The sequence below is a fragment of the Leptopilina heterotoma genome, unplaced genomic scaffold, assembly GCF_015476425.1.
Source record: "Leptopilina heterotoma isolate Lh14 unplaced genomic scaffold, ASM1547642v1 Lhet_44, whole genome shotgun sequence".
Lineage (NCBI taxonomy): Eukaryota > Metazoa > Arthropoda > Insecta > Hymenoptera > Figitidae > Leptopilina > Leptopilina heterotoma.
The window spans coordinates 2,723,097-2,746,773 of NW_025111084.1; the positions used below are offsets into that span (position 1 = coordinate 2,723,097).

Here is a 23,677-nt window from a genome sequence, read left to right on the forward strand (position 1 = left end):
GAAAATATTTCACAAAAGAAAATTTATGGAAGAATTAAATTGATTGACCTAATTTGACCGGAAGTAAACAATGACCAAAGTCTTGTTTTTTATTTTTCTTTTGTAAAATGTAATTAAAGTCTTCTGATAAGTAATTATTCCCTTCCCTATATAGGTGTTCAAATTTAATAGACAAGGTCCACTGATTTCAGATTTTCCAAAGTGAATTTCATTTAATTAAAATTCAAGCTACCTGTGAATTTTCAAAAAATTTTCTTTCATAACACGAAAAATAAAAAGAGATATTTTTTTTCACACACGAGATGATGAAAAAAAAAATAGAAAATTACCCAATTATATAAATATACACAGGAAACAAAGAAAAATAGAAAAAGAAAATACAAAATTCACGACAGCGAAAAATAAAGTTGTTTCACTTAGGGGATAAACGAAATTTATATAACTAAACATAAAGTACGTGAATGATGTTCTATGGACGAAAAAAAATACGAAACGAGTGTGATAAAGACGGTAAAAAATCTGTTTCGCAATCCTATCTTTCGTTTTCGCATATCCCTCTTTACGAGCACACTACCGAGTTTGTGAAGAAATACCAGGGGGAAAAAAATAAATGAGGAAATTCCAAATAAAGAAAAAAAGAGAAAGAGAGAGAGAGAAATGATAAAATAAAAAAATAAATTATCAATAATAAATACACTCGTCTAGAGCTGAGAAATAAATCAAAGACAAACAAAAAAAAAATCTCTGAAAGAAAAAATCTGGAAAACTTGAAAAATAAAAAGGAATTTTTTCCCCAGTTTTCTATATTCAATTTTTTTAGAAAACAAGAAGAGGAAAATCGATGATAGGATAAAATAAGAAAAAAGTCAATAAAACAGGAGACAATGGAATATTATGAAAATGGAAAATTTTCAGCAAGGAAAAATCGCAAAGAAGGAAAAATTGCAGAAACAAAATATTGTAAGCATAAAAAAATATTTCCTAAAAAGAAAGAAAAATTCGAAAATTCCAAATAAATTCAATAGAAAAGAAATACAGATAAAAAGCCAAACGAGAAAATTATTTCCAAAAAAAAAGAAAATAACAAACGATCCTTACGAAATGAGAAAAATTTTTCTAATATATTACTAAAAATCAGCAATTTATTAATAAATTCCCTTATATACCTTATTCCTAACAATTAATTATTATTACAATAATAATTTATATCATTTATTCATGAGTATATTATAGTAGAGCACAAGATACTCTCACCAGAAATCATATTGCTTCACTCATTTTACTATGGCTTCAGGAATCTCAAAATGATTCTGGCAGTACAACAATAAAATTCATCTATGACGAAACAAATAATTTAACTTATTCTACTCTATAAAAAAAAAATAATTAACAATTTCCAAAAAGACACTCTCTATTATAAACTTACACAAAATAAAATCCTTTTCATTTAATTAATTAACATCGACAGAAAAAATTCCAACTTATTTCAATAAAATTCAATTTCAGAAATTCTCACAAATCAAAAAATGCAAAATTAATCATTAATTAGCAAAATTTTAATTGATACCTCAGAGATCAAAAAGCAATTTTAATATCGATTTTTTCAAATATTCAAAATTAATCTTTGACCAGATTTTGGAATATCTGCACTAAATGTATCGAAATTAACTCTCAATCTCCAGGGAAAATTCAAACTAAATATTAAAATATCGCAGAAAACAATTCGAGGCCTTTTTTTCGACTAAAACGACATTCAACAAAATATAAATTTCACTTCTATACGAACATTTTTCGAAAAACTCTCCTATGTACAATTTCAAATAGAGACAATAAAACAAATTTTATGATTTGCATTTAAAGAAACGCTCATTAATATCGAAGCCCATGAAAATCGAGGTATAAACGCAATACAAGTGTAAAAATAAAAAAGTGTGAATCTAATACTGTAAATGTTTCTCTAAATTAAAGACCATTCTTTCAAACTTAAGTATAAAACAAAGTTTTCCTCTTCTAAATATAAAAAGTTTTTTTCAAAAAAACTTTTGGAGAATTTGTCAATTTCCTGTATATGTGAAAAATATAAAATGACAAATTTCCATCAACAACAGAATATTGATTTCATGGAATGAAAAATTGTCTCAATAAAAAAATAGCATGACATAATGAATGGCTAAACCATTCAAATAGATTCATTTCCGCAATTGCGATGCCACAATTTAATTACGACATCGATATAAATGCTTCAAAATATTTGAAACATATTTTATATAATACATAATAATAATTATAATAAGTACAATTTGTTGCACTATAAATTATTTCTTTCCGTCAAATCTCAAGACTACCTTCGAATCACAATCAGTCTAGCTTGAAACCAGAATTTTTTTTGGGACTCCCAGAAAAAAGACGTATAAAGATTCAAAGGTAAACTTTCCGACGATTTTCAAAATGAGACAAAAAATTGTTTAAAAAACAATTATAGTAATAATAATAATAACTAGTGATAATAAATAATAATAAAAATAATAAAAATACGGAAAATAAGAATAAAAATACGGAATTGAAAAAAAAATTAATACGAAAAATAAGAATAAAAATATGAAAAATAAGAATAAAAATACGGAAAATAAGAACAAAAACAAAAAAAAAATAATAATGAAACAAATAACGAAAAAAGAATAAAAATAACAAAAATAAGAATAAAACTAAGAATAAATAGAATTTGGAAAAAAGTACTTACAAAAATAAATATTTTCTCAAAATGATTCTTATCATTTGTTTCTTGTATTCTTTATACGCTTTCCTCAAGGGGGGAGGAGGGCAAAATTCGAATGGGCGAATTTTTTTTGTGATTACGTTTGCTCTTCTTTTTTTTGAGAAAAATAGAGAATTTAAATTTTATTCATCCAGGTTTTCCACGTATCCTCAATTGGCGCCAGGACGACTATTACTATGAGCACCGCTGCAAAGATAGCGATTACGACAAAGTAGATACCAAAGATCAACTTTCTCAGTCCCGAACTCTGCAAGAAAAAAAGGATTATCAGTTTATTGATAATTTACAATCACTCTAAATTCAAATCAGAGTTCAATTAAGACAAATTCTAATTAGTAACAAATTAATAAAAAAAACAAACAAAAAGTTTCTCTCAAATTTTAAATGAAATTCTGTTTTTTTAAAATATAATTGAAAAATGTCCCTAAATATTCAAACGTAAATATTTTTATTATTTTCAATTTGAATATTTGCAAACTATTATTTTTTTATAATTAAAAAAATTATTTTTCAGTTAAATAAATAGTCAATTACTATATTTTTTATTTCAGTCAAAGAATTTTTAGAAATATTGGAGCACAAGAAAATATTCCCTCTAGTTGAACGTTCAAAACGTTTGATACTTTCATTAATTCTTTAAATTTGAATTTTATTAGCAAAATATTGTTCTTTTTATAATTAAAAATTTTTAGCTAAATAAATATTCAATCACAATATTTTTCATTTCATTTTAAGAATTTTTTGGAATTATTAAAGCACAGGAAAATATTTCGTTCATTTAAACGTTTAAAACTTTAGAAAAATTATAAATTACTAAACTTAAATGAAAATTATTGTAATTAAACAGTTAAAAATTAATTCTTGAAATTATTAAAGCACAGAAAAATATTTCATTCATTTGGACGTTCAAAACTTTAGGAAATTTAAAAATTACTAAACTGAAATGAAAAATATTGTATTTGAACACATAAAATTAAATTTCTATTTATAAATAGGGCTCGAATTTTAATTTGAAACCTTTTAAAAATTCAATTATTTCTAAAAATTCAAGCTCTAATCTTTTTAATATTCAATTATAATCTAAACTTGTAACTGAAATCAATTTTTAAATCAATTTTTATTAGAAAATTATACTAGACTTCAATTATTTAAATACAAAAATACAATTTAATGAATTGCATGTTTCTTAAAATTGCATTCTCATAAAGAATTTTCTGAATACATTTTTAAATAATTGAATTCTTTTGACGAATTTTAATAACAGTTTTAAGAATAATTACATATTTCGAGGAATTCGATTTAAATTGTATTAAAAATAATTGAAATTCTGCAATGAGTTTTATTATTTATGAAAATAATTCTATTCCAAAAAAGAATTTTATTATTTATGAAAATAATTGAATCCCTGTAAAAATTTTATTATTTACAAAAATAATTGAATGATTGCGAAGAAATCTATAAAAAATTGGGAAATAACTGAATTTCAGTGAAATTTTTATTATTTTATGAAAATAATTAAAGATTTGCGTAGAATTTTATTAAATTTTTTTTTAAATAATTAAATTCTTTTGGAAAATTTTATTGAAATAAATAATAAAAATCATTGAATTGAGGAAAAGTTTTAAAAATAATTGAAATTTTATCAAGAATTTTATTAAATTTTTTTTAAATAATTGAATTTTGCAGAAGAATTGAATTATTTCTAAAGATGATTCAAAGTTTTAAGATAATTTAAAAAAAATTTTGAACATAATTGAATTTCTGCAAAGAATTTTATTACTTTTTATCTTTTCTCAATCAAATTACGGACTTTATGGACTTGAAGCAAATTTACGGACCTAGTTCGAGCCCTGCTTATAAAAAATCAAGATTTTGTAATAATAAAATTCACATTCAAAGTAATAAAAATTTTCACTTTTGAAACTTAGGGGACGTATGAAAAAAAACATAAAATTAGGGAAAAAACAAAGAAAATTATAATTATAATAAAAAATAAAATAGTAATATTTGGAGAAGAGAAGAATATTTTTTACGACACATACGGGAGCGTCCCGCCTGGCATCTGGATGCGACATTGACCCACGTGAATGCATATCTTTCATGGGGAAGGAATTAACTCTCTGACTTCCTTGTCTGTCCGAAATACAGCCAGTAAACTGCAAAATAAAACAATTTTTTTTTGTCAATGTTTAAAATTACATTTTATTAATGTGAAATTAATGATTCTTGTATATTTATTTAAATATCACTGCATTTGTGGACTTTCTGATTTTTTTTCCCGCCCAAAGCATGTTCACGTCACATAAATCACTCTAAAAACATGGAGACGAATTTTAAATTTATGCACCCATGCTTTACAAAATATTCACCCACAGTATTTTTTCAACCCTCAAAAGTAAAGGAAAAAAAAGAAAATGCTTACTAAAATAATACTTTAATATTTTTCTACTCCTTTAAAAAATATATTTTACTTTTTAAAAAGAACAATTATATTTTACCTATTTCAAAAAAAATTACTACAAAATTACTACATTACTATCATGATCCAAAAGTTTCGAACGTTCAAATGAAGGAAATTTATTAATTTCTTTCTTAAATTAATTTTTTATTGCAATAATTTAATGTCACTATAAACAAAAATAAATTACATAGTTTCTAAATGTAGAATTTCTTTATAATTTGTACTGCAATCAGTAATTTATGAAAATATTTTTAACTAGTTTTTAATACAAAAATATTTCATTCATTTGAGCGTTCAAAACTTTTGGTTAATTATATATTTTTCTTTTTTTAAAGAGATATATATTTTTTCTTAATATATTTTCTTTTTTTTCGAATATATTTTCTTGTTTTTCAAATATATTTTACTACTTTTTTTTTAAATAAATTTTATTACACCTATTTCCTTTTAATCAAAATGAAAGTTTATATATATGGAAGACAATTTTAATTCTCTGTGTTGGGCTTTCACGTTAATTACTCCATTCAATTAAACTCCACAATAACTAAGCGAATTATGAAACCCTCATATCGTGACGCATTTTTTATATCAATATACACATAACGGATATTAAAATTTCTCTCACTTTGAGATATTCTAATTTTTTTTAAATACAGTGCAAAAATTTATGATCCACAATTTCCGAACGTTCAATTTTTTACCACCTATTTTCAAAAACCACAAATTATTAAAAAGCAAAAACAAAATTAAACAATTTACATTTTTAAAACGTGACGCAATTTTTTATTGCAAAAATTTGTATTTAAAGAAGCAAATAAAGTAACGTACGAAAGGGAGATAGAAACATTTAGAAAAACTACCAATCGAAAAATAAAATTCTATTAGAAGAATCTAAAATTTCTAAAAAGTAAATCTATTATAAAGTCTGAAAAAATAAGTTTTTTATTCGAAAAGAATTTAATTTTACGGAATAAATGACAAAAAGTCGAAAAGAATTCCCGCGTAGAAATTAATTTTGGAGAAAAATGAGAATTCCAATAAGTGAAATGCGTTAATTTTATGTGATTGAAGAATCATAATGTCATTCGAATAGGGGAATGAAAATGCGAGAATGAGGGTTTGAAATCCATTAATTTAATTAAATTCCAGAAAAGACTAGTGGATTGTCACCGCCCTTAATCTAGTAATATGTAAATTGGCCTTTTGGTTTCCTTACCGTGAGGAAGAGATGAGTCAGAATGTGGAAAACCACGTACGCGACAACAATCCAAATGACCCAATCTGGAGTCAGGTTGCTTCTTATTCCAAGACTGAATCCATAGAAAATGGCAATTACTGAAAATAAGACAAATCCATTAATTATTTTAAAAAAGAAAAAAATAAAAACAACAACGAAAAATTAAAACTAATTCATTAAGCCAACTTTTTAATTTATAGTCATTAAATTTTCTTTTTCCAAATAGTGAATACTTTTTTTATTATTAATTTTCCCTAATCTTCTCCCTTTTCCCCAAAAAGAAATATTTTATTTTGACAAGAAAATAAAATTATATGGACATTATAAAAAAGAAATTTCATTTCCAATAAATTTATTGTCTAATTACTGTACCAAAAGTTCTGAACTTTCAAATGAACGAAATTTTTTCAATTAAAATTACAGAAATCGACTGCAATAAAAACCAGAAACGTAAATTAAACTTTCGAATTAAAAAACCAATAAAATTAAAATTCTTCTCAAGATTTCAAGCATTTTTAATACAATTTTGATAAAATTTCAAGAAAAGAGTCGTATATTTCTTTAAATTTTAATAACATTTTTCGAAAGAATTCAATTATTTTCTAAAATTTTTAAAAATTCTTCAAAACAATTCAATTATTATCAATAAAATTTTTATAAAATCCAATAATCAAATTTATAATTATAATTATTAACAGAAGGGATTATTTTAAAAAATTGAAATAATTCTTTGTTCAATTAAAATATTTTTAAAATGTTCAATAACAATTTTAAATTGAATTCTTACGAAGATATTTCCAAAAATTTTTTAAATAATTTAATTATGTTTGGAAATTTTATGAAAATAGCAGATATTGAAAATCATTGAATTGCGAAAATTTTTTTTAAATAATTAAATTTTACAAAGAATACTAATAAAAATTTTTAAGAATAATTAAATGTCTGTGTGGCATTTTATTAAATTTTTTCGAAAATAATTGAATTCCTCAAAGCATTTTATTATTTATGAAAATAATAAAATTGAATTCTTGCGAACGATATTATTAGAATTTCTTTAAATAATTGAATTTACAAGAAGAAACTTATTACTTTTAAAAATAATTGAATTCTTGTGATGAATATTTTTATTTATGAAAATAATTGAATTTAGCAAAGAATTTTATTTAATAGACATAATTGAATTTTTTCCAAGAATTTTATTAAAATCTAAAAGAATAATTGAATTAGTTTTAAAAAATTGAATTAAAATTTTATTTAAAATATTTGATTTCTTTTGAATAATTTTATTAAAATAGTTGAAAATAATTGAACTATTGCGAAAAATTTTATTCAAATCTTTAAAAATAATTGAATTTCTGCAAAAAATTTTCTTATTTTTAAAAATAATTGAATTGTTCATAAGAATTTTATAAAAATTGTTTTAAATAAATATTTGTTTCGAAATATAATAAATATTATGAAAATTTTATTTAAAATAATTAAATTCTTGTCGAAAACTTTATTTATGAAAATAATTGAATTTTTTGATGAATTAATTTAAAATAGTATTAAAAATAATTGAAATTCTGCAATTAGTTTTATTATTTATGAAAATAATTGAATTCTTGCTTAGAATTTTATTAAAAATAATTTTTTAATAATTGAATTTCCATGAAAACTGTTATTATTTGTAAAAGTAATTGAATTATAGTGAAGAATTATATAAAAATTTTGTTATAATAATTGATTTTTTCGACAATGCTATTCTAAATTAATTGAATTCCTATGGAGATTTTATTATTTATGAAAATAATTGAATTTTGGATGAACTTTATCAATTTTTTTAAAAATAATTGAATTCTTTTGCTTTTTAAAATTCTTCGAATTATTTTTAATTCAATTATTTTCAAACTTGTTAAAAAAAAACTTCGCAAGACTTCAATGACTTTCAATACATTAATTTGAAAATTCAAAACATTTAAAAAGAAAATTAATTAAAAAAGTTAGTTTTAATTTTGTAAGACAAAATTTTGTATTGTCATTTCAGAATAAATTTCTTAAGTGGGAATTCGTTGGACTCCGAAAAGTTAAGATGTGTTCTTTTCGTTTTTGGAAATGAAATGTAAAATATATGTGTCCTTAGAGGTAGAAAATAATTTCCAATAAAATTATGTTGTAATCAACGAATATTTCGAAAATTTCTATTTAGAGAGAAAGAGGACTCACTTCCACAGATATGGGCGGCATTGCCAACGAACCAATGGGCCCAATTAAATAGTGACCTTCGTGGGGCGCCCGGATGGGGCCTCAAGGCCGCCATGAAAGGCTGAATGAAACACAAGATTGTAGTTGCTAGTCCCAAGGATGCGTGTATTGTTTCATCACTCCATCTTCCCAGTTGGACGAAAATTACAATGAATCCTGCGAGCGTCATCAACCAGGTGATGATCATGAAAAATCGATGCCACTATACAAAAAAAATTTCAATTATTAATTTATTATGAAGAACAAAAATTTATTTCATTATTTATTTCATTATTTAAAAAAAGTAATTTTACCATTGCAAAGAAATTAACGACTTAAAAAAGAACGAAAATTTCCAAAAGTCGAAATATTAACAAATATTCTATTTACAACAAAGAAAAATAAAAAATTTATCAAAAGAAAAGAAGATACAAATAAAAATAACTGGGACCGAATAGAAATTTTTCTCTTTTGCCTCACAGAAAACTCTTTTAAATGCGTATATATTCCTCGAGTTATTGGGTTTGTCATCTCGAGAAAATAGAATTCTTTCACTGTCTTTTATGTTTTTTCATTCTTTCTTTCTGTTCTTCTTCTTCTTTCTTTCTTTCTTTTTTCTAACTGTACAGAGAAAAAGCTCGAGAGAAACTTGAAAGCTACTAGTTTATACTTTATCCTAGAATGTGAAGGACACTTACGACGAACCAGTGGTCCTTTCCGCAGCACTGAGAGTTAACCCACGTCTGTCTGTAATACCTCGCAAGAAGGATTCCAACGGATGCTGTACCAATCCAAGAAGCTAACATCAGAGCGCCATGGATTCGGAATAAAATATTACTGGCCGCTTTTATTTCACCGACGTCAGACAATAGTCTTCCCTCAGACGATGGCAAATAAACAATATCGTGAAAGCCAATGCCGTTAACTAAAAAATAAATCAACAATCAATACAAATTATCCTAAAAATCAAAATTCCATGAAGATTTTAAATTAAAAAATAAATTTCCATCTATCATAAGTGAATAAAAATTTTCCTAAAAATCAAAATTCTAAGAATAATTTAAATTATTTTTAAATTACTGACCTCAGATCGAGAAACTTTACGAAAATTAGATAAAAACTATTTTATTTTTTTCTAAATTAAAATCCTAAACTTACCATCAACTCCAGTTCCAGATGCCACGAGAAGTTTATAAGGTGTGCGAACAAGATCGAATTCTTGTCCATTAATAATGGTCCTTTTATCTCTTGAAAATGTACAAGACACTGTATTATCACGAATCGAGCTTGATTCAAGTTTCACTGAACCTTCCGGCTGCAAAAGAAAAAAAACATTTCATTAATTAAATAGATTCGTCGTAATATTTACAATTCAAGAATGTATACATATAAATGTAATGAATGTTTCAAACTCATTAAAAATTATCCCAATTAAATTGATTGTGAATTGAAAATATAATAATTACTTGCAAAAAAAAAAATTCAGTGTAAAAATACTCGGTTTTTCTTTTGCCCTCCCAATCCCATTATTATTAATGCAACAGCACTCTCGTAATTCAAGATCATATTCATCCCACAATAGAGATTTCAATTCGCAAATTGAATAACAATCGGAACTTCGATATTGGACTTTGCATTAATTAAAATAGCAGTTTCATATTCAATAAACTTTTCTCAATATAACTGTCGAGATGTATCTTTAGATATGAAATGTTTTAATTAAGATTTCAAATTATTAAGTTTCATCCGTAGCTTTTAGTTTGGAGGAAACTTTATTATAAGGTCGTGTGACAATTATAATCCCGTTATATCAGACGAATCCTCAGACATTCTCCTAAGCCTAATTGTCAGCATTTTTTTTCCTTCAACTATCAATTAATCGAATTTATTATTAATTGAATTTAATATTAACGGAATTATTAATTTGAAGAAATTTTAATTAAACAAAAAATTGCAATTATTTTCTTTATTATTTCCTTTGAATAAATTAATTAATCGAATTTATTTTTCTTAGTTTAAAAATTGCAATAATTTCTTTCTTTCGATTATCAATAGAATTTATTATTTTTAATTTATTATAAATTAATTAAGTTAAATATTAACTGAATTATTAATTTAAACAAATGTTTGCAACTCAAAAAATCAAAGTTGAAGGTAAGATCAATATTTGTCATATGTCTGATGACGTTATTATGTGTCACGCGTCCTTAAGAAATTTCCAAATTGTCATTTGCATACCGTGCGAATTCGTTGGTTGCTTCTTCCGGTGTTCCAGGACATATAAAGACCAACTCGGCCTCCCTCGTCCACACACTCAACGACACTGTCATCACCCTAAAAATACAAAAAATTGATTATTCTTTTCTCGTATAGAAAAATACTTTTTCATTAAGAATAAAAATTACAAACACACTCGAATAATTATTGTACTATTAAAATTCACAATAATCCAACTAAAAAATAATCAAACTTAAAATTAAATAAATAAACTTTAAAATAATTATAAACTTAAAAATAATTTAACTTCAAAGTAAATAAACTTAAAAATACTTGAAACTCAAAAATAATTAAACTTAAAAAATAGTTAAACTTAAAAAAATTCCATTAAATCAAATTATATTTGTACAAAATTATTCATTCACATAAGTTTATGAATAAAAATGAATATCCGCAGATAAAGGAGAAAAATTACCATTTTACTGTCAGTGGACAGTCCAACAGCAACGTATCTAGCATCTTTTCCTTGCATTTCAAAAATGTAGCGTTCACCACGAACAATAACAGCAACCACAGCCTTGCAATTTCTCTCCCTCTCGCAACCAGACGGAGCGCCGAAACAAATTTTCGTCGTCCCACAACCGTCGTAAAATAAATCCTGGCCATACTCGATCTGTAAAAGAAGAAGAAAAAGAAATTCCGCATTAAATAAAAATTTCAATATTAAGAAAAGAACTTGGAATAATTAAAGTCAGAATCAAAAATTAGTGTGTATGTGTGTGTGTCTATATAAAGTTTGACGACCAGCCTTCAACTTAAAGTTAGATATGGTACGGGAAGCAGACTTCATGGTAGAATAATCACGACTCACAATTACCGCACCTTGCTGACTTTTGCATTTCGTTTGTCTTCAATTTATCTTGTCGTTTCACTAACCATTGTTGAATTTTCAAATTCCGGACAACGGGAATATATTAGAAGGGAAATCAGAGAAATTATACAATAAAAAGAAAATTCTTATTTTATGGACGCATTATCTTTTTGAAATTTTGTCGCGAATTTTCGTTTAATTTAACTTTTATTCAAACATCAAATGTTTACCTAGAATTTTATTCTCTTTTACAAAAGTCCGTTTATTTACCTTCGTATTTTTATTTGTATTTTTATTTTTAATTACAATTTTTATACAGAATCCTATTTTCCTTTTTTTCCAGAAATGAAAATAATGAAAAAGATTCGCGTAATTTCTATTTCATAATTACAGTTTTTATACAATTTCTTGTTTTTGTTTTTGAAAAAGAAGAAAAAAAAAATAAATTTTGACCATTTGTATTTCTGGGACCATCACAATTTTTTAACAAAACAAATTTTTTTTTGAAAAAGAGTTGAAAAATTTGTACAATATCTATTTTTTAATAAAAAATAAAATTGAGAATTGTAATAAAATTTCAGTTTAAAGAAGAAATAAATAAATTTCCTGCATTTGAACGATCCGAACTTTAAGAACATAAAATTCTATTTTTTCAAAAACTAAAAGTTCTTTTAAAGAAAATATCATTTACCTACATGATAATTTTGTTCAAAATGTAATAAAAATCAAAATCATAATCTTAACTAGCAAATGTTAAGCGCGGAACGTGATATTCAATTTATTATTGTTATGCAAATTGCAAAATTTTTAAATAATTTTAATTTTAAAAAAATGTCTCGAAAGAATTCAATTATTTTTGAAAATTATAATAAATCCTTCGAAACAATTCAATTATTTTTATAAATAGTAAAACACTTTGCAGGAATTCAATTATTTCCAAAATAATTTCAATTAAATTCCCTGTAAAAATTCAATTTAAAAATAAAAATTTATAAAATTTATTAAAAAAAAATTAATACACTTCGAATAAATTCAATTATTTTTTAAAATCTCAATAAATCCTTCAAAACAATTTCAATTCTTTTTATAAATATTAACATTCTTCGCAAAAATTCAAATATTTTTATAAATAGTAAAATTCTTTGCAGAAATTTAATTCTTTTCAAAACAATTTTAATAGAATTCTCCTTTATAAACTTCAATTGCTATCAAAATTTTCAATTAAAATTATTAAAGAAACTCCATTATTTAAAAAAAAATTTTAAGAAATTCTCCAAAATTATTTAAAATTTTAATAAAATTCTTAGTAAGAATTCAATAATTTTCAATACTTTAATTTTAAATGCTTCACATTTTAATAATATTTTTTGAATACATGTGGATTGATTTTTGAAAAAACAATAAACATCTTTCACCATTAATTTTAAAATTGAAAATACCAAATTAAAAAGAAATTTTTTTAAAAAAGTTAGGAAACAAAAAAGCAATCAACAACAAACTGCGAACAGATTACCGGAACACAACGATTATTAATAAAGATTAATAATAATTATTAAATATTAAATTGATAATTATTTCCGTTAATAAAAACATTTTAGAATTAAAAAATAGAAAATCAGATAAATAAAAGAAGTAAAAATTCTATTGAATAAAAAATTCTCCTCTGTATAAAATTTTTATTAAACGAATAATGAATTCAAAAAAAAAAAAAAAAAAGAAAGAGAAAAAACTTAAATACTTACATTCAGTGGGGTTGGACGATAATAAGGTGGAGTCGTCGTTCTAGGATTTTTCATTTGAGGCGCAGAAGTGTCCACAACGGCAGAACTTTTCAAGACTGTTATTCGCGGGGATTCCACCCCAATCCAATACGTGGCATAGTCCTGGAGGAAAGTTGAGCTGCGAGGGGAGAGAGGAGAAAAAAAACACACTAAAGTTTAAAAAAGTCAGTGAAAAGAAAAGAACTAACAAAAGCGAAATACGAGATGAAAAGGTAATAACAGGGAAAAGGTGATTAGTAACGACTGCATCGTCGTGAAAACCACCGAGAGAGAAAATGAATTTACAACTTGTCATGCTTGCCAGTCCACCACAAAATTCGATTTTATACTCTTTTCTTTTTTTCTTTTTTTCAAAAGCCCTCAATTCTCAAGCATTTTATTTAAAAAAGGATTTCATAATTTTCTTCTTTTTTTAACACTTCAACGTTTCTTTTAATTTACTTCATTTTTTTTCCTTTTTTTTTTATTTAATGAAATGAAATTACTTTTTGAGAAACTTGCTACTATATATAAACTTGTTAACTATATATTTACTCGTTAACTTATATACTATATGTTTCCTTGTTAACTGTATATTCTATATATTTACTTGTTTTCAAGAGTAGAAAATTGTAAGACTTTTCAAAAAATATTTTTAACTACAAGTGATTTTATTCTCCAAGTTAATAAATAATACTCACTTGAAAACAACATTTCCTTCGTAATTATCTGGCGCTTGCCAGTCGAATTCCATATTCCTCTTGTCTTCCTTACTAACGTGAGTTACTGCATTCTGAAAAAAAAACCATTAGAACAATACTTCCAATTTTTACATTTTCTCATAGTTTTAATAAAAATTATTCTCAATTCACTATTTTCTCAAATTTAACAATTCTTTATTCAATTCACTTTTTTTATTCATTGAATTCATTTTTTATTAACTAATTAATAATTTTTCATGATTAAATTAATTAATATTAGAAATTATTTCACATATTCACTATTTTCTCAAATTTAACAATTCTTTACTCAATTTACTTATTTTAATTTATTGAATTTAATTTTTAAATTAATTTTTCTTTCATTACAATTACTAATAACTGAATAAAGTAGGTTAATTTTTAATTTAAATTTAAATTGAAACATCGCATTTACATTTCAAAAGTTGTTCTCAAGTTGAAAATTATTTCTAAAAGAAAATACAAATTTATCATAGATAAAAAAATAATATATATAATAATATAATATTAAAAAAAATAATAATAATAACGATATAATAATAATTGTAATGAAAGGGAAAAATAAAAATGAATTTCGCGCAATTTTGTTCCATTAAAAAACTGTAATGTCATAAAATCACAACGCTTATTTTTCTACAACTCTCTTCATTCAGAGAAAACAAGTTCGTTTCAATTCTGTCACACGTTTGCCCTCATTTTCAAGTATCTATTATATATCTCAAGTTTTCTCGGTACTTTCAATTGAGAACTTCTGTGAATTATCTTTTTTTTTTATAAAAAAGAAAAATCAAGAAAATTATATTTTTCTATTTTTATTGCAAGTTTTTCTTTCTTTTTCTAAATGACAAAAAATATTTATTTTTTTTCTAAAAAATATTTGTAAAACTATTTTATTTTCGAAAAATCTATAAAAATGTGAATTTTTTCCCAAAAACTGTATAAAAATATTTATTTTCTCTTTCAAGTGATATTAATATTTTTCCTAAATTAAAATACTGATTTCATTCCAAAAACATATAAGAATATTTATTTTTTTCAAAAAACCGAATAAATCATTAATTTTCTTTTTCCAAGATAAAAATATTAATTTCTTTCCAAAAAATATAAAAAAATATTTATTTTCTTTTTCCAAAAATAAAAATATTAACTATTGTTTCCAAAAAATATACCCACAAAATACTTATTTTTTTTCTCCAAAATAAAAATATAAATTTATTTAAAAAAAACAAAAATATTAATTTTTTTACAGAAGAAGAAATAAAAATTAACGGTTTGTCCCGTTTATTATAAATTGTTATTGTAAGTCAAATTTGACATTTCTTGTTTTTTCTTTTCTTTCTGTAACTTGTCGATAATTGAAATGAAAAAAAAATTGTTAAGAATTTTTTTTTATAAAATAGTTGATAAAATTACTAATAAAATATTTTATAATAGAAATAATTGAAAAATAACTTACATTAGCACCTTCGGAGCATTGAACGTGTTTCGTCAAACGTGGCAAGTTTGAAAATTCACCGACATAACGTCCATTATCAATATCTCGGGCAACAATAAAAAAGCCCTGATACGGAAGTCCCTCTGAACTGCCGAGAATTAATCGAACTCTTTTGCCTGCACTCGATGGCCAAATTTCATAAGGAGGTTGTGAATTTTGTCTCGCCGTATTCGGATGGCCAGGTACCATTGAAAAACATGTTTTCTTTGGTGCACCCGATGAATAACCAACGACAATTGTTGGTAGCAGTAGATTTCCCAAAAGCAAGATGGCAAGAGATAACTTTTTTACTGTAAAATAAAATAATTACATTATTATATCACATATGGGTACGTGTGTATATAGAGAAGAAAAAAATCAATTTTCTTACTTATTTGCTATATATAAATATAACATTTCTACTGCAAGAAAATTTTACCAAAAAGTATTTTTATTTTATTACTCCATTTTTTTATTTAAACAACAAAATAATTTTACAGGACCTTTTAAAAAATTAATTTAAAAAAATTTCCATCCAAAAAAATTTGTAAAAATTACCAAACAAACAAATTTAAAAAAATTTCGAACCAAACAAATTTTACAAAATCCCCAAACCAAACAAACTTAAAAAAATTTCCAACCAAACTAATTTTAAAGAATTCCCAACCAAACAAATTAATAATAAAAATAAATTAAATTAATCAATAAAATTAAAGATAAATTACAAATAATAAAACATTTAAGAATAAAATAAAGTATGTAATAATAAACTAATTATAAACAAGTCCCGTTTGTTCATGAATAAAATATAAATAAAATAAATAAACCTTTAATTTTCATTTAAGAAAAAAGCAAATTATTAAAAAAAAATTAATGATCCTTTACTATATATTTATAATTTCCCCATTAAAATAAACAAGAAAGAGAAAAAACATTAGTGAATAATATTTATTACTCTACTTTAAATAATAGTTAATAACTTTTTTTATCTTCTTTTAATAATAATGTAAACGTAGAAATACTTTATATTTATTTTTAATTTTCTTAGTATTTTTCGCGATATAAATTATCGCAAAATTACACACAATTTATTTCTAATAAAACAAACAAATATTTATTTTAACAAAAAAGCAAATAAAAATAAATAAATAAAATAAAAATTTAATATTTAAAATTTTTAACAAAGTAAGAAAAATAAAAAATTATTTCCGTATTTTTATGCGAAAGGAAAAATAAAAAGTAAATAAAATAAAAATCAATTTCTAATAGTAATATTACAATTTAATATTTATTTAAATATTTAATAAAAAGCAAATAAAGCATAAATGAAATTTAAATAAAATTCTTGTTTTTATTAAAATTATATTTAATTTTATAAAAAAAATTCATTTATAAAACTTAGAATACTAGAATAGTTCCGTAATTTTTTTCTTCATCGAAAATATTATTTCCTGTATAAAATTAAGAAAATTGTGAGGGAAAAAGAATAAGAAAAAAAATTCTTCTTCCGCTCAAAGGTTTTAGCCCTGAAAATTTACTGTTTACGTCTTCATTCATAATAATTATTTCATTAAACTTGTTCTGTTTATTTTCTCTCCTATTTGTTTTTCTTCCTCTTTTCTTTAAAGTTTAATTTCAAATGGAAAAAAAGACGTCACCGAAATTAACGTCTACTGAGAAAAATCATTATCCCACTTTATATACCATAGGATCATTGTTAGCGAGAAATGAGCACAAGGTTTCAAGTACATACGTTAATTTGCGGTCGACATTCGTGTATGCGTCAACAACTATACATGCAATGCCATGTCATTAGCTATGGTTTATTGGTCAGCCAACTATAGCGGTTGAGCAAGTGCTCAAAATGCGACAAAAAGTATCCAATTCCAATCCACAGACTCAGATTTATGGAAATTCTACAGCGAACGCGCAGTGTAAATAACCAAGCGGGGGTTGAATTCAATTGGGAAAAACCGATTTTAAAAGCTTCTTCTTTTTTTTTTTTTTTTTGCCCACACTGATGTATAATAATAAATATCAATTCATTAAACTGGGTTGCCACAAAAATTTAATTTTCTGTTTCCCTGACTTCCAGACTTTTTCCTGACTGATTTTGATTTTTTCCCTGACCCAGAAGAATATTTTGATTCAATAAAAAAATTATTAGATACTCAAAAAAGTGTTCTATTAAATTTTTTTACAAATTTCTTCAAAAGTAAAATTATTCGAAAACATGCACAACTTCTTTTTTAAATAAATATTTAATCATTATTATTTTTCCATAGGAATTAAGATTTTCAAATTTAAACCTTCTGAAATTCAATAACTTATGAGAATATTATTATAAAATGACAGAGTGATAAAATCATTATTTTATATCATCAGAATATTGTAACTATAAATTGAAATTTTCAAACATTTTAATTTGAACCCTTTTCAAAATTTTAAGTGAAATTCACTTTTTAATAAATTTTTATTAGTAAATTATTCGAGAATTCAATTATTTAAATACAAAAATAAATAATTTATTAAATAATTAAACATTTCTTAAAATTGAATTTTTATGAAGAATTTTATCAAAAATTTTTTTAAATAATTTAATTTTTACGAAGAATTGTATTAAAATTTTTGTTAATAATAAGATTCATTCGAGAAATGTAATTAAAAATGAATTGAAAATAATTATTACACTCTAAGAAACAAATTATATCAAATTTTTTCAAATATTTAAATTCTTTCCAAGAATTTTATTCAAATTTTTAAGAATAATTGCATTTTTAGCGGAATTAATTTAAAATTATATTCAAAATAATTGAAATCCTTCGATGAGTTTTATTATTTATGAAAATAATTTAATTTTTGTCACCGAACTTTAATAAAGTTTTTAAAATAATTGCATTCTTGAGAAGAATTTTAGAAAAATCTTTTAAATAATTTTAAATAATTGAATTCCTGTGAAGAATTTTATTTGTGAAAATAATTGAATACCGGAGAAAAATATTATTATTTATGAAAGTAATTAGTTTCTTGTGAAGAATTTTATTCAAATTTTTTTAAATAAATTAATTCTTGAGAAAAATTTTTTTATTTATGAAAATAATTGATTTTTTGTGAAGAATTTTATTCAATTTTTTTTTAAATAATTAAATTCCGATAAAAAAAATGTATTATTTGTGAAAATAACTCGGAAAATAATTTAATTCTTAAGAAGAATTGTATTAAAAATAATTGAATCGTATAGGAAAATTTTATTAACTAAATCTTGTAAAGAATTTTGTCAAAATTTGTTTAAATAATAGAATTTTTAAAATAATTTTATTTAAATTTTTCGAAACAATTGGATTTTTTAGAACCATTTTCTTCAATTTTCTGAATATATTTAAATTCCTTCGAGAAACTTAATTAAAAAATTAAAAATAATTGAATTGGTTCGAAGAAATTTATAAAAAATTGGTAAATAATTGAATTCCTGTGAAATTTTTATTAAAATTTTCTTTAAATAATTGAATTCTTTTGGAAAATTTTATTGAAATAGTAGATATTAAAAATAATTGAGATGAGGAAAATTTTTGAAAATAATTGAATTTTGGAGAAGAATTTTATTATATATAAAAATAATTGAAATTTTGACGAGAATTTTTATAAAATAGAAAAATAGAAATAGAATAGAATATAAAATAGAAAAAATTGAAGGTTTTGTATTAGAATTTTTGTCAATTTCATAGTTTATGAGGCAAACAAAAAAGACACAAAAATTCAGAATTTTCTTATAAATTCTAAAAATTAAATTTTTTCCAGTATTATTAATAAAAATCCTAGACTTTTCCCTGCTTTCCCCGACCAATTCTAATTTCCCTGACTTTTCCCTGAATTCCTCGACTTTCCTGACTTGTGGCAATCCTGCAAAAAAAAATTGATGCCTTTTCAGCAAATAATAAGATGAATAATTATAAAAACAATTTATTTAATTTAAATAAAAATTTCTGACTCAAATAAATATTTATTTATATCATTCAATTAAATATTTACTTGACTCAAATAATTTTTATTTGAGTCAATGAAATAGTATTTGCTTCAAATATTGAAATGGTTCAAATACCATTTAATAATCGACTCAAATAAGAATTATTTGATTCAAGTAAACATTTAATTGATAATAGTCAAGTAATCGGTTATTTGAACCAAATAAATTTTTTTTTTCATTGTTGCAAATCGTAAAAAAAGTAATAGTAAATAATAAATATATAAGTACAAAGGCCTGCCCTTAACAAAAACATAATTAGTAACAATAACATAATAATTAAAACATCAAGAATAAAAGTTTTTCTTTACAATCAAACATGGAAGTTGGAAATAAAAAAAAATGGCTTCCCTTATGTAATATGATCGTTTTGAATTATTTTACGGTTGAAGAAATTTTCGCATTCCTATACACGTATATATATAGAAGAATAGGCACGCGATTAACTTTTGTTACTATATAGAATTTGCATATAGTGTGTTACAACTTTTCCCCTTACAATAGAAAACACTCGATATAAATTGCTTCCCATGCATTTTTTAGAATCAATGAGGTCGTAAGGAACATAAAAGGTTATCGACCACTCGGGCATATTGCGTGACTTAAAGTGCAAATAGAGAAGTTTATCCCCCCAAACACCAAAGAAAGTGCTTTAATGGGAGTAAAAAATATAAAAAGAAGAAGAAGAAGAAGAAGAAGAAACCAAAAAGAAAATTACCTAGCAACGACCATACATATAAGAATATGATGAGCCTCTTCTCATTATAAATATGCGAGTGAAATTGAAAGTACGCTATAAGAAAATATTTTTTACTTCAGAGGAATTCGCTAAAAATGCAAATTACCCCTATTGGTCGATTTTAGGAAAAAGATACATATTTTCTAACAAACTTTTATACTTTCTGTATTTTTCAGTGCAGAATTATTATTTTCACAAATTTTTCGAAATTAAATGATTTTTAATATCTAGTATTTTAATAAAAAATTTCCCAAAAGAATTGAATAATTTAAAAAAAAATGTTTATAAAATTCTTCGCAAACATTCAATTATTTTCATAAATAAAAAAATTTTCACAGAAATTCAATTATTTAAAAAAAATTTTCCTAATCTTTTTCGAAAAAAATCAATTATTTAAATAGATTTTTATAAAATTCTTCTCAAGAATTCAATTATTTTTATAAATAATAAAATTCTTTTCAGGAATTCAATTATTTATTTCAAGAAATTATTCTTTTTTTGAACTTTATGCTAATTTTTTAAAATTAATTATCGAGTGCAAAGCCTGATATTGTGAAGAAAAAAAGAGGTAAAGAAAAATATTTAACAATACGGATGTAATAATAGAATTTCCTACTATAATGCACTGAAATTATTCCACAATCATAATGAGAGTAAAATTTCTTTTTTCGCAAAATATTCGAAATGCGTGAAAGTATATTAAATGAAATGAAAAGCAAATTAAGCGCTATTTTTGTGGTAAAAGATAACATTTCATTAATACTCATCTTCTCTAATGTAAACAGCACATAAAGAGCATTGTAAGCTCTCTGTGTAATTTCTTTATACACGCCATAATCAAGATTTGCTGAATCAGTGGAAGATATTATAAATTAAATGCACCATAATGCCTTCATTCGATATTGAATAATTTTCCAACATAAACGAGAGAATGATTCATGTCTTTTACACTTGCACATAACTTAAAATCCATTTTACATAATTACTTTATTTCACGTCATTTATTTTTCATTTATTCTATTTTTAATTTACTAATTATATTTTTTCTACTACCTAACTCTTTTTCTATACATTCTTGAAAATGTCTATTTTTTAATTATTTTTTGTAACAATATTCAAACACAATACTCTTTATTTGCAAATAAATAGTAACTATTTGCAAATATTAAAAAATATTTTTTACTTCTAAATTCAGTCCGAGGCATGAAACAAACAAGCAAATAAATAAACAAATAAATAAACGAATAAATAACAAATAAATAAATAAACGAATAAATAATCAAACAACAAATAAATAATAATTTTAAACTACTTTCCAAAGAAAACAAAAAGAAAAACACCGCACTTGTCACGTAATTATGATAAAGATGGGAAAAAATTATTTCAATTATTACAACTACACGCAATATAAAATTAAAAATTATGACAAAAATTCAAAATTAAACCAAAAACCTAGGTAAACAGTTTAGAAACTTTTTAAACTTTCCCTGTCTAGTTCACTTTATTACTCTATAATTCTTTTCAGAAATGGAAAATATAAACTCCCATAAATCATGACTAAGCATGGCTGGAACGCGGAAAACTTTCAAGAGAAAAAAAAACTTTTATTTTAACGCATCTAAATAAAAATATATTATAAATTTTTAAATTCCCTCGCAGTATATAGAAAACAACAAAACATTGTAAATATTCTTTAACAATTTCTTTCAGTTTTATACAGAAAATTGAAATAGTAAATTAAATATAAAAAAAATAAATAAAATATTAATAGGTATAAAAATATAATAATAACAATAATAATTATTTTTATTATTATTAATATTATTATATAAGTTTCTGAGTTTTCTTTAAAACACTGTATTCAGTTATTTTTCTTAATATAAGAAAAATCAGCTTGAAGAAAAAATGAGGAATAAAAACTAACGGAATTACTATACAAATCATGAGTCATCCATTTACCAGGGAGTGTGACGTTCTGCATTTATAATGAGAAGTACATAAATAAAATCTTCTCAGTTCTTACGTTAAAAATATCAAGATAACAAAACAATAAGCCTGTATAATAATTGTCTATTTAAAGAAAAAATAAAAAAAAAATTTATTCGAAATAACAAACATATTTAATTCAATTGAAAAAATTGCATTATTTCTTGATTAAAAGATTTATCGTCTCTTTTTCAATTTTAATTTATCATTTAATTTTAATCAATAATATTATTTAAAAAAATAAGAAATATTCCATTTATGGAAAAAATGGAATTTGCAATAAAATAATTAAAATAATAAATAAAATAATTAAAATAGAAATTCCAGACAATTCAAAATTAATAAAAATGTTAAAAAGAAATAAAATTTTCCCTAATAAATAGAAAACGTTCTTATTGAATAAAGTAGATTTAAAGGTCAAAATTTTTCGTATAATTGAGTTAATTGAGTCAATCGTATAATTAAATAAAATATATACAATTCTTTTATTCCATTGGAATAATTTCTATTTTCAATGTTAAATTTTTAATTTAGATAAAAATGTCTATTGTTGATAAACATAATTATTATGCACTCGTGCTTTAAGTTTTTGTTTTTAAACGAAGTTACGAGCACGAACTTAAAAGATTAAGAAACAGTGAGATTTCTACTTGAATGTGAAGGTTGCGATAAGTGTGCAAATCATGCGGCTGACTAAAGTATGACCTTATTTTTATTTTCCTTAGGCGTGTGTATGTGTGCGTGTGCTAAATTTTTGTCACTATTTACTCAAATGTCTTTCCTACATAATACCACTCAATATATCTCAATGTTAATTATTTTCTTAATCATTTTTCCAATTTTAGAATAAAATGCCATACTTTGAAAATTCAATGTTATAAATGAAGAAAAATTCAAAAAGAAAAAAAAACCATGAAATTCTAAAAAAAGAATAATAATGATCAACTCTTAATAGTATATAACCATTAACAACAATTGGAGAAGTATTTCTTTTTTTTTGTATATAGGAAATTAAAAATTTGATCAAAGTTTTTACTGAAAGAAAAATTAAATTATTCTCATAGTAAAATTTTTTAATTAAATTTTTAATTAACACTTTTTTCTATATTAAAAATTAGTAAATTACTCTTTAAACCAATCTGTATGAAAATGAAGCCACTTATAATTTTTTT

General features: G+C 23.1%; 1 protein-coding gene across 2 annotated transcripts in view; it reads right to left on the reverse strand.

Annotated features, from left to right (window-relative positions):
• Nucleotides 1-2,638: 2,638 nt before the first annotated feature.
• The window catches only part of LOC122506995 (putative ferric-chelate reductase 1 homolog), a 31,184-nt gene continuing 10,145 nt past the window's right edge, over nt 2,639-23,677 (reverse strand). For both annotated transcript variants that reach the window (XM_043619465.1, XM_043619464.1), the window contains exons 2-12: nt 15,742-16,070; nt 14,247-14,338; nt 13,528-13,684; nt 11,390-11,587; nt 10,936-11,031; nt 9,856-10,012; nt 9,396-9,622; nt 8,680-8,920; nt 6,454-6,572; nt 4,819-4,932; nt 2,639-3,023 (exon numbers count right to left, since the gene is read on the reverse strand). In XM_043619465.1, coding sequence (XP_043475400.1) covers nt 2,892-3,023; nt 4,819-4,932; nt 6,454-6,572; nt 8,680-8,920; nt 9,396-9,622; nt 9,856-10,012; nt 10,936-11,031; nt 11,390-11,587; nt 13,528-13,684; nt 14,247-14,338; nt 15,742-15,969 — 1,761 coding nt within the window. In that variant the 5' untranslated portion in view covers nt 15,970-16,070 and the 3' untranslated portion in view covers nt 2,639-2,891. The remainder of the gene's footprint in view (nt 3,024-4,818; nt 4,933-6,453; nt 6,573-8,679; nt 8,921-9,395; nt 9,623-9,855; nt 10,013-10,935; nt 11,032-11,389; nt 11,588-13,527; nt 13,685-14,246; nt 14,339-15,741; nt 16,071-23,677) is intronic.